Genomic DNA, 12,205 nt, shown 5'->3' with positions numbered 1-12,205 from the left:
GGAGCTCCTGCGCCGCTCGCCACGGGTGGGTGTGGCTGCGGGGATATTTCCTGATCCCCCAGCGGCGCATGCCTTGTTCCATATTACCACCATTATTAATTCGCGCATCTTGCAGGGTTCGTCGAAAACCAGACCGGGCGACTTGAGAAAGCATCGGCCGACTGTCGATCTCCCGGGGTTTGATCCTTCGGGCGGTTTAGCGCTTTTTAGCGTCTAGTCCGCCCGTCCGCTTCACTCGGTCCGTCGTCTACGCCGTATCAGTGCACTGCTAGGAGGAATCCGATCGATCCCTGATATCGCAGACGTGAATTGTCCATACTGGGCTGTCGATGCATGTTGCTTGATAAGTGATCGCGTCCAACTCCTGGATTCAAGGAGTCGGCTCATAATTATTTGGCCTACTTTATTTGAATCCTTGTTATGGTTAGACGGGATGGGAGGGAAACCATATTCGAAGGATGGCAGGGATGAATACAAAAAGCAAAAAAAGGGAAAGAAAAGTAAGCCGCCACGCAACGCATACCTTCTTGCATCAGCCTCGGTGTATTATTTCTCCCAGTTGAGTCACAGTTCAAAACTCTGTGTCGTTGGGATCGTCGCGTGGCCGATGGTTTTTGCAACGGACTGCCATGGCGAGGGCGACCATCCTTCCTCCAGGCATCGCACCCCCCTTGACCGAGGATAACAGCCATAATCATAATGCTTTGGTGGTCATCACTGCTTCTCTTGCCCTCTTCCTCGCCCTAGCATCCCTAACGATCCGAATATACGCCACCCGAATTAGGGGAGTGACTTTGAAAGATGATTATATTTTGGTTGTGGCTGTGGTATGTATAGCCCATATTCTGCTTTCATCAAAAGCTTCACTTGATACGGACGGCTTATGGCTTATTATGTTTAGGTATTCGCATGCGCTCAGGTCTCGGTGGCCTTGGACCAAGTGCATTATGGGTGGGGAAAGTCAAAGGATTTGATTTCTAGCGACGACAACGAACAAATGACCAAGGTGCGATTATCTCACATTGTTTCGATGTCTGCTCTTATCCTGCTCACTGTATGTAATGATAGACCGGCTTCGCTGTAGATATCCTCTACATCCTCGTCATCGGTCTCTCCAAAGTCTGCACGATGATGTTCTACCGCAATCTGTCTCTACGCAGTAATATGCTTCTAAGCAACACGATTCTCGCCTCTTGTGGTGTCTGGATTGTTCTAGGTGCAGTATTACTCGGGGTTCGATGCAACGGCGATGCACGGGAAGACAAAAGCAGTTGCACCGGGCTTGTAAGCATCTCCTCCAAAACTCTATCAACTGTGCCATTATAACCAACAGCTAACATAATCAACAATTCAAGTATCCCCGCTGGCAAGCAATCTCCGCTCTCGACATCATCCTTGAACTCGTCATTCTCGCCTACCCCGTCAAAATCATCTACAACGTCCAAATCCCGTTCCTCAAGAAACTGAAAGTCCTGTGCATCCTAAGCTCCCGGGTCATGTACGCATTCCTCTTCCCCTCCAAACCAATTCATCCAACTAACTATACCCTCATAAATTAGCCTCATCCCCCTCTCCGCCATCCACCTCTCCTACCTCAAAACGCAAACCACCTCCGCGAACCCACCCCTCGACGGCGCCTACGCCACCACCGTCGCGGAAATCCATCTCGGTCTCAGCGTGATCCTCCTCGCGATCTCATCGTTGAAAATATTTGTCGCCGTCTACGAAGACGACCAAGGGCTCGCGTACACTGAAGATGCGTCAAACTCACATAGCCAGAGTGGGCGGGCCACGAGGTCTCGGACTTGGCGGTCCTCGCGCCCAACAAAAGATCCCATGCTGATTACGCGTGGCTGGGATGAAGAGCCGATCTTGCAGTCGTCGGAGGCTTTGGCGCCGCCTTCGAGGGGTCAGGAGTCGGATGGTTCTAATGGAGCGATTGTGAAGAGTGTGCAGATTTCGGTGACGAGTGAGTGTATTGAGTTAGGGGAGAGAGGCGGGATTGGGGTATCGGCGTCGGGGCAATTATGAATTGAGATGTTTATATACATAATAGAAAAGCTTTTGCATCATGTTGATTTCCATTAGGGTCATATTACCTACTACGAATATAGTCTTCTATCTGATATACCTCTTTCATCGACGTACGTACTGAGCGCATTGCCACCTGCATTGTGGCATTCCCAACCCGTTTCAAACCCCCTTTATATCGACTCGCGTATAGGAATGTGGAGCCACAATTCCCACTTTGAACTTTTGACATCGCGAAGAACATTGAAGTAACCTTGGGGCCGAAAGGAGGCATTTTATGACGATAGATTTCGAGAAGACTCGAAGCCTTATTCGATCTCCAGTCGTCACAATCGATACTGCCTGGCCGATCGCTCGCCAGGAACTGATATCTCGAGTAGCTATATGTGATACAAACCTTGACATAGTAAGATAGGTTCTGATGCAGCGGCCCCGTTGGATTAGCGAGATCGATCATAATCTCGAATCGATTGACCCCGTTCCTTTGGCTAACCTTCTGTCATTCCAAGCATGCCTTGATATGACGCCATACCTGAACCACAAACTCTATCCCCAAATAATGAACCTATGCATTCATAACGCATACTAACGGTCCACAAGTGTCGACATTCCAATCTTGCCTTCTTCCATGAATACGATCGTACCCTCTTGCCCAAAATATCCACGCACGTCAGAGAGCAAGCTACCGATATTCTCGACTCTAATCACCGGCATGCCATGCAATGCAAATCCCGGCCCCGTGAACGCATGAGATCATACAGTCCAGAACAAGCATTTTACCCACGAATATAACCAACTGTTAGTGACCAAAACCCAGAAAACAATATCCGACCTGTAAAAACGGCCAGCCACCAACCACGGATCGGGGCCGATGTCACATAACTTAATTTACCTGATTGAGCCGCCACGTGAACAGCGGGATGGCTGGGCGGGATCCCGAGTCTGGATGTTGGAAGGGCTAATCAGTGAGCGGAAGGAGATGTTTAGCGACGGCGGATCCGTGGGTCTGACGTTTTTGTCTGTGCTACCGACATCATAGTTAGCTCCGGTTACCTGCTTGGGAAGTACACTCGGCGCAAGGGGGGAAACAGGAGTCGAGCAGGAAATGTGCATCCGTACGACTGGATGCGTGGCTCTATTTCAGGTTGGGGAGAGTGGATGCTTAGTCTTAATGCTTTTGCCTTAGATAGCCGACAGCGTTGGGCTATAAAATGGGGTTCAAATCCGCAATCCGAACGGATGAATATTTCATGAGACTTTCAATCTCTGGAAATTTGCACTCTAGTCCTTCATGTTGACTTGACTTGAACATCAATTTTTCTGATTTTTAATACCCGAAAAATAATGGCTATTACAATTCCCGGAGTCGCCTCTCAACAATGGGCGCAGGTATCACAAAGCTCCAGATCCAGTAGGTTTCATGTCGCTCTTATCCTCCAGTACCTACCTGACTCATTTTTCTTGTCAAGGTCCTCAAATGAAAGAAATCGCGGTCCCTTCCCCAAAGCCAGACGAGGTGCTAGTCAATATCAAATATTCCGGGTCGTGTCATTCATACCTGCATCTATGGACTGGTATGGTCAGCTGGAACCCTGAATATGCTGTTTCGCCTCTGACTCAATTCAGGACAACGCTCCCTCGGTTCAACGAAAGACGTTGTTGGTGGGTCTAATTCCTAAGTGTACCGATATTCTTGTGAGCTAATCGAACAATCCAGATGGCCACGAAGGCGTCGGCATCGTCACCGCGATTGGCAACGAGGTCAAAAGTATAAAGCTTGGAGATCATGTTGGAATCCAGGTATGCCGAGAATAGAGCGCTCAGACTGGAGCTTAGCTGATGGAGCCAAAGTGGTTAAACAGAACATGTGGCGAATGCGACTCATGCAAAGCAGGCACCTATCAAGGCTGTCAAGATGCGCAGTTCACCGGGCTCTCGGTCGGTGGGACGTTTAGCGAATATTGCACCTGCCAAGAGGCGCATGCGATCCGGATTCCAAAGCATTACCCATTAGAAAGTGTGGCTCATGTAAGGACGAACGCTGTGCCAGACCGCGGTAAATCAAACTGACATTCGATCTAGATTCTCTGTGCTGGGTTAATAGCATATAAAGCCGTGAAAGAGTCGGGCGTAAAGTCAGGCCAAGCCGTGGGTAGGTTAAGTTCTGATCGATATGTAAATCAGCATCAAATAACAAATTCTAGCGATCTCCGACGCCCATGCCGGCCTTGGAATTTTCGCATGTCAATACGCAAAGGCATGCGGGCTTCGTGTCGTGGCTCTCATCGAAGGAAATGCTGAGTCCAGTCAGTTGAGAAGGACTCATGCCGATCACATTATTGACTACAAGTCCACCGAGAATATCGTGGGATCAATTCAAGACGTCACTGGAGGTGGCCCTGACGCAGCAATAGTCCTGGCGGCAGGTGGGAGACCGTTGCAATCTGCTATAGAGGTAGGCCTTAACAATGATTTGAGAGAAACCCGGACTGATGCTTGCAAAAGTACATCAAACCAAGCGGCACTGTTGTTCTCATCGGATTGCGACCAGGTGGCTCAATGCAAGCAGACTTTAGCAAAGCCCTCTCGCGTATGGTGAACATCAAAAGTTCATTCGGGGGGTCCAAGCAAGACACGGAAGACGCGATGAGGATTTCCGTTGAGAAACGGTTCCAAACAACCACTCAGTTCATGAATTTAGATCAATTAACCGCTGTCTTCCCTGAAGTCAAGCGAGGTATGTCGAAGGTACCGTCCTTGAAGTATTCCTGGCTGACCCGTTACCTTCAGGCGATCTTGTAGGGAATACGGCGTTCAAGATTCCTGATAGACGCGAAGCGAAGCAGGCATACTCGGTGTCTTCGGAAGAAACGCAGATTGACTATAACGTCGGAACATTCTTGGCCCATCGGATAGAGGAGCTTGGTGTGAAAGACTTCTTTGCGGTTCCTGGTAGGCCTCTGTCCATCAGCCTTGCGATCTGCCCATCTAACATGCCCTAGGAGATAGTAACCTGGCGCTCCTGGATAATCTTCTGAGGAACCCACGTCTGCGCATGGTGTCCTGCTGCAACGAACTGAACACCGGGTACGCAGCGGACGGATACGCCCGCACATCTCGGTCAAAAATTGCAGTCGTGGTGATTCCGTATGTTGTTGGCGGACTCTCGATTCTCAATGCCATTTCCGGGGCTCACTCGGAGCATCTGAAGGTAATCGGGATATCAGGCTGCCCGAACACAAGCATGCTGGGAGACGACAAGTTTCTGCACCACACACCTTCCCGAAAGAACAAACACCAGGCGCTTCATGCATTCAAGGGTGTGACCGCCGCGTCTGTTCGAATTGACTCGTCCGAAACGGCAACAAATGTCATTGATGACGCTTTGCTTAAATGCCTTGACAAATCCCTTCCGGTATACATTGAAGTTGCGAACGACATATCCACAGCGCCCTGTCCGGCTCCCTCTCCACTTCAAAACCAGGTCGTTCTCGGTCGGAAAGAACGCGGAACAACACAAGCAATAGAAGCCATAAAAAAGACATGGAACTCTGCCAAAAGGCCTGTTTTGTTTATTGGTCCTCTTGCACGTCTTGCGTCTTCCAAAGATGATGTCCAGCTCCTAGCTGAGAAGCTTGGATGTGCTGTGCTCTGTCAGCCTGACAGTCGTTGGATACCCGAGACCCATCCTCAATCCTGCGGGGTCTTTTGGTCGGGGGTTTTCAACCCAGAAGGCGAGGAGATAGCAATGAATGCTGACTTGTGGGTTGTTCTGGGGGGGTCTTGGTCGGACCTTCACGTCCTGGGATTTAATCCCAAGGAAGAACGTCATCGTATGCTCGATATCCAAGCAGAGGGTGTCCGTCTTCCGGACGGTACAATTTTTGAACCTGTTGACTTTTGCTCGCTGGTTTCGGGGCTGATCAAATCCGATATCACGGCAAATGGCAGTTGCATTCCCAGCTCACACGTACAGCTTTCAAGCCCTGTTCCAGGCGAGCTCGAGTTATCCGAAAAGCCGTTAACTATGAAAAGTCTTCTTGCGGGAATTCAAGGCATTTTACGCGGACATCACACAATTATTGCCGACACAGGAGAAACATGGTTTGCAGCAAATCGTCTAAGGCTTCCGCGCGGCGCTGATTGCCAAATGCAATTGGCCTATGCTTCGATCGGATGGTCTTTGGGGGCGGGCCTTGGGGCACAGGTTGGACTTCCCGATCGACGGGTGATTATAATGGCTGGGGATGGGGGTTTCCAGATGACAGCACAGGAGCTCAGCACAATTATTCGCATGAGACTGAACCCGATCATCTTTCTGTTCAACAATCTTGGGTACAAGACCGAGGTAAGGTTCCTCACAATGCTCAAATGGTGCCCGGCTGATCAATGCAATAGACTGCCGTCCATGAAGGACCGTATAATTATATCGCGAATTGGGACTATACTCAACTGGCACAATGTCTTTCTAGTGAACCTCATTCTGAGTCGAATAATCCATATGCGACCGAGCAGGCACCAAGGAAGAAAGATCTTCGCATGTTCGCAGCCAAGATCGAGACTCAGGCTGATCTAGCATTGGCATTGCAAAAAGCAGAAGCTGAGAGCGGGAAATTAGCATTTTTGGAATGTTGCATCCAACCTGGGGACATGACTGCAGAGCTTCGAAGATTGGGGGAAAAGCTTGGTAGTGAGGTGACGGCCTCGGACTCAAATTCGGCAACCTCCTCATCCACTCCTTCCCCGACACCTTCTACTGACAACAGGAGTGTGACTCCCTCCTCTTTGTCTTCGCCTGTTCTTCAGCCCGAGCGTCTTAAACATTACCGGGATCTAGATGCATCGCGCCTCAATGTAAAATTGACAAAGACGCCTAGAGAGGTGCCCCCGCTTGATTCTCCCGATGTGCTTTCCCATAAAGTGTGTACGGACCACATGGTGCAAGCACGGTGGTCAATCGATGGAGGCTGGGATGATCCCGAGATCTTGCCGTATACCCCGCTGAGCTTCGAGCCTAGTGCAAGCGCTCTTCATTATTCGACCAATTGTTTCGAAGGCATGAAAGCCTTCCGTGGCAAAGACGGGAGATTGCGTCTTTTCCGCGCGGGACTGAATTGCTGTCGACTACTGGATTCCGCCACGCGAGTGTGTCTACCGCCCTTCAATCCACGGGACATCTACATTTTAATCAAGAGGCTCTGTGAGATTGATGCCCCAAAATGGCTCCCTGCAAGCCAGAAAGGATCGTCCCTATACATTCGACCTGCGCTCATCGGTACGTCTCCGGGATTGGGCCTGGGCGTACCAAAGGAGGCTCTTTTGTATGTCATCATCTCATTTTGGCCCAATCCAACGGTCTCGGCAAACCTGTCTTCCAGGCCAAAGAAAGGACTGCGGCTGTGGACAAGTCCCAAGGATATGACAAGATCGTGGCCCGGCGGATATGGATCGGCGAAACTGGCGGCCAACTACGGGCCATCCCTTCTTGCGCAACAAAAGGCTCATGCAGCAGGATATGACCAAGTCATGTGGCTGTTTGGACCTGATCGTCAAGTCACCGAAGCGGGAGCTTCGAATCTGTTCTTCATCTGGAGGTCTCTTCAAGGAACATTACAAGGGCGGCTGCAACTTGTTACAGCGCCACTGTCCGATAATCTCATCCTGCCGGGTGTGACCAGACGAAGTGTTCTCGAATTGGCTCGGGACAGAATGTACAGCGACGAATACTCAACAGAGAATGTCCACAGTTCGGTTGAGCCGCTTGAAGTGGTGGAGAGAAAATTCACAATTCACGATGTTATTGCTGCGGCTGACCAAGGCAGATTGCGCGGTGCTTTTGTAACTGGTACTGCGTGTTTCATCACACCAGTGACATCTGTCTATTTTGAAGGACGCGAGATCGATATCGAACCTGACGCTACTCCACACACTTCACTGTTTAGGAAATGGATTTCGGACATTGTGAATGGCGAGGAGCACAGCCCATGGACGGAAGTGGTAGAGGGATAGGGCATCGGTCATAGGCCTGCTAGTTATCACGTTTTGCATATTAGCCAATAAAATAATTTTTCTTTTCCAGACCCCAGTCGTGTTGTGTTATCAGTAGGTACGGAGTGGAGGTTCGACACATGGAAATAATGCCGGTCTTTCGATGACTGCGATGGCATCAACGCGAAAAGAAGTAGAGTGATTGAAGCACGATTTGGCGGGGAGAAGGCAAGACTGGCCGCATTTTCGTGTTCGGGAAGACTCGACGACAGTAAATAAAATGAATAATGGATGACACAAGAAGAATTGGGATGACAACAATGTGTTGTGGAAGATGAAGATGCAGAAAGGAAGGGAAGGATGGCGAGGCGACGAAAAGAGGGGGGGTTTATAGTCCGCACATGACAAAATCGCCTGAGGCTGCCGACCAGGCCCTTCCCGGTCGCACCAGGAGTCAGCAGTGGTTCGGGAATCTCCTCATTTCAGGTTCATGTATGCTGGGGCTTGGAGGCTATACATCTTTGGTCAGAAGTCAGAGTCAGTAGATCATATACACCAGTTAGTACCGAGCACAAGCAGAACCGATCGGTCCACTGCAGGTGGATCTCGGCATCTCCACAAATTCGAAGTAGCGCGATCTCTCCAAATATGTCGCGTCGGACGAGCGCTGGAGGCACCTTGCATTATTCACCACAGAAATCGAACGAGCAAACGCCTTGTCGAGAATATGGCGCAGGTCAGACACGAACCCGGACTGGGTCGGGGCTGAGGGATCGATCAAGCACAATATATTGAGGACTGGCGATTTCATGCCACAAACCTGGTGCGATCTGCTCTTCATATATTTCTGCAATGAATTCCGATGCATTGATTACTAAGTGGCCACTTGATGCTAGATGGCTCGATGAAGAGGTATTGAAATGATAAGGGAGCTGCTCATAAATGTACAACCACACGGAGTAGAAATATTGCCTATCCAGACAGATAACGATAAAACGGAGCAATATTCCACTGTCTACAGCTCGAACGGAGTACGGAGTAGCGTAAGGAGCGGACGTTCGGCGCCCGGCGGTCGGGAGGCGAATACCCGCCGCTCCGACACGCAGCCAATTAAGGATTCTTGAAGGGATGAATATAAAGCCAGTCTGGCTCCCATAAAAAGGCTCCACTATAGACGAGCAACTTTCCTTAATCCGATAGACTCATCGCATCCGATTTCACGTTGACACGATGTCCACGCAGAAAAACATCGTCGTCTTGGGCGGTTCGTTTGGGGGCATCTCCGCCGCCCATCATGTCCTCAAACATGCCATCCCTCAATTGGCCGACCAGGAATCGCATCAAGTCATCCTTGTCAGCCCATCCGCAACTGCCATCTGTCGACCCGCGTGCCCTCGCGCTATGATCTCCGACGACCTCATTGCGCAAGATAAGCTCTTCATCAATATTCCCGAGTGTTTTGAACAGTATCCCGCCCGCAATTTCCGTTTTGTGCATGGCACGGCGACAGGGGTCGACCAAGTCAATCGAAATGTCTCGGTCGATCTGGTAGATGGCAACGCGGAAACGATCGACTACCACGCTCTTGTCATCGCAACCGGCGCGTCCACTCGCTCTCCCCTCATTACTCTTCTTCGGGACGAGAAATACCTGCGGCAAAACTGGGCCAGCCTTCGAGAAGCTCTTCCGTCCGCCAAGAGTATCGTCATCGCTGGTGGAGGTCCCAGTGGCGTCGAGATTGCCGGGGAGTTAGGCGAATATTTGAACGGTCGCGCAGGCTGGTTCAGCTGCAAGCTCGAAAATCCCAAAGTCCCCGTCACCGTTGTGACATCCGCTTCTCAAATTCTGCCTGATATGACGCCCGGAGTTGCCGCGAAAGCCGAGGGTTTCCTTGCTCTTGTTGGTGTGACTGTCATTAAGAACACCCGGGTCGAGACCGTAACGCCCGCCGACGCAGGCACCGAAGCCACGGTTGCGACCAAAACGACTGTGACTCTTGAAGATGGAAAGACACTCGAAGCTGACATTTATATCCCTGCGATGGGAGCAACGCCCAACACGAGCTTCTTACCGGAATCTCTTCTCACCTCGGACGGCCGGGTCGAAACCAACACGTCAACATTGCGGGTGGACAAGGCCGGGCCACGCGTGTATGGCATCGGCGACGCCACGTCCTTTGGCAAGCCGTCGATTCATAATATCACCGAGGCACTTCCGGCCTTGGGTGCCAACATTAAACGCGATCTTCTCCTGGCAGCCGGAAAGACCGAAGCCGAAGTCGGCGAAGACAAAATCTTTAAAGAAGACACCAGGACGTCACAGCTCGTGCCGATCGGACAAAACAAAGGTGTTGGCTTGGGCATGGGGTATCAGTTGCCGAGTTCGGTGGTGTGGGCGATTAAAGGCCGAGACTACTGGACTGGGATGCTTATGAAATTATGGAATGGAAAGCAATGGGATTAGATCAAGACGTCACTTGCTCGACTCGACGGAAGAGTCTGGGTAACTAGCATCATATATGATTTGCATTTATTATAAAGACACTCACAATGTTTCAGTCTATGTGCGATTTTGTAATCTTTCATCGCTCTTCTGGTTTGGGCCAAATATTGGAGAGAGCAAGGGCAGAAGCGCCACCTGCCGCTACCTGCGGCCCGGGACAAAATGACCGGGATAAAGCGCCACAATCAAATTTGTTCACTGATAATCTTACCATTCTGCATGAGTGCCAAATAGAGACATCTCACAGCCTCGTAGGTAACAGAAATCCTCCTCTCCCCAACCAACTGATACTGCGGTGATCATTGCCAACTACGTCAACAACATTTCTACAATCGTCACGGACGTTGAAACCTGCAGACAAGCACCGGTTATTTACCGGACCTTCCCATCCAATCTTCCTCCATGCCAAGTCGAGACTAGCCCCTAGTCGGCCCGATATACTACGTCCGCTAGGCAGGATATATTAATTTCTAGCATTATCCCGGCAGTACTGACCAATGCAAGCACGGTGTCTTTGTCTGCAGTCCAGATGATCGGCGGCCCTGCAGGTTGGATATGACTCTTCGGTGCCTGGATTAACCCACCCCTTGTGGCTTCACGAATCGGTTTTCCACTCGCACGGGCATGGATTCTCCGCTCCCTGTCTCGTCGGACATGGATCTATGCCGGGTCGGCGTTGGATGTTGATCTTAATCTAATTATGTATAAAAGACGTTGAAGTTGTGCCTGGATTGTGTTTTTCAGCAGCAGCAGAGATCACAGCAATTCTCGAGTATACAACTGTATCAAGACCAACTTGCTCCCCATCACATTCAAAATGAAGCCAGTCAACACTGTTCTTTCCCTTGCCCTGGCCACCACCGTGGCAGGCCACGGCTACATGTACATCCCCGACAGCCGGACGAAGCTCGGCAACGAGGTAAACCACTCTTCCTAAGACTTTCGTCCAGCAGCATGCTGACAACTCCCAGGCCGGAGTCGACTCCTGTCCCGAATGTACCATCCTCGAACCCGTCGAGTCCTGGCCTGATCTCGAATCCGCGGCTGTCGGCCGCAGCGGACCATGCGGATACAACGCGCGCGACGGGATCGACTACAACCAGCCCACCGACGACTGGGGCAACTCGCCCGTAGCGACCTACAAAGTCGGTGAGGAGATCGAGGTGCAGTGGTGCGTCGACCACAATGGCGACCACGGTGGAATGTTCAGCTACCGCATCTGCCAGGACCAGAGCATCGTGGACAAGCTGCTGGACCCGGACTACCTGCCGACCGAGGACGAGAAGCAGGCGGCGGAAGACTGCTTCGACGAGGGGCTGCTGAAGTGCACCGACGTCGACGGCCAGGAATGTGGGTACAGTGCGGACTGCTCTGAGGATGAGCCTTGCTGGCGCAATGACTGGTTCACGTGCAATGGGTTTGAGGCCTCCGACAGACCCAAGTGTCAGGGCGTGGATAATGCGGAGTTGGACTCTTGCTACACTAGTATTGCGGGTGGATATACGGTGACGAAGAAGGTCAAGATTCCGGATGTTGTCTCGAACCATACCTTGCTTTCGTTCAAGTGGAACTCCTGGCAGACGGGACAGATCTATCTGTCTTGTGCCGATGTGGCTATTGAGGCTTGAGTGGTTGACTGAAGCTCGGTTATGAGTTCTCAAGCCGTGAAATTGGTGTTTCTCGA

The 12,205-nt window shown here is 50.9% G+C and overlaps 3 protein-coding genes across 3 annotated transcripts; all 3 read left to right on the top strand.

Moving 5' to 3' along the window:
- Positions 1-629: 629 nt before the first annotated feature.
- On the top strand, positions 630-8,040 carry P170DRAFT_479520 (uncharacterized protein; the record flags this gene model as incomplete). Its single annotated transcript, XM_024853691.1, has 14 exons — positions 630-827; positions 902-1,006; positions 1,069-1,284; positions 1,356-1,498; positions 1,560-1,969; positions 3,658-3,693; positions 3,749-3,831; positions 3,883-4,059; positions 4,114-4,183; positions 4,236-4,486; positions 4,537-4,768; positions 4,822-4,983; positions 5,034-6,379; positions 6,430-8,040. The coding sequence occupies 14 exons, from the start codon at positions 630-632 to the stop codon at positions 8,038-8,040; spliced, it is 5,040 nt and encodes a 1,679-aa protein (XP_024700291.1).
- Positions 8,041-9,175: 1,135 nt separating this feature from the next.
- P170DRAFT_440159 (NAD(P)/FAD-dependent oxidoreductase) lies at positions 9,176-10,577 on the top strand. The gene has a single exon (XM_024850010.1). The coding sequence runs from the start codon at positions 9,250-9,252 to the stop codon at positions 10,480-10,482; it is 1,233 nt and encodes a 410-aa protein (XP_024700290.1). The 5' UTR covers positions 9,176-9,249; the 3' UTR covers positions 10,483-10,577.
- A 761-nt stretch (positions 10,578-11,338) lies between these two features.
- P170DRAFT_366747 (chitin binding domain protein) lies at positions 11,339-12,149 on the top strand (the record flags this gene model as incomplete). The annotated part of the gene is made up of 2 exons (XM_024844773.1): positions 11,339-11,440; positions 11,493-12,149. The coding sequence occupies 2 exons, from the start codon at positions 11,339-11,341 to the stop codon at positions 12,147-12,149; spliced, it is 759 nt and encodes a 252-aa protein (XP_024700289.1).
- Positions 12,150-12,205: the final 56 nt, after the last annotated feature.

The sequence above is a fragment of the Aspergillus steynii genome (genome assembly GCF_002849105.1).
Source record: "Aspergillus steynii IBT 23096 chromosome Unknown P170scaffold_8, whole genome shotgun sequence".
Lineage (NCBI taxonomy): Eukaryota > Fungi > Ascomycota > Eurotiomycetes > Eurotiales > Aspergillaceae > Aspergillus > Aspergillus steynii.
The sequence above is the reverse complement of the archived record's forward strand: the minus strand, read 5'-3'. Positions and strand labels throughout refer to the sequence as shown.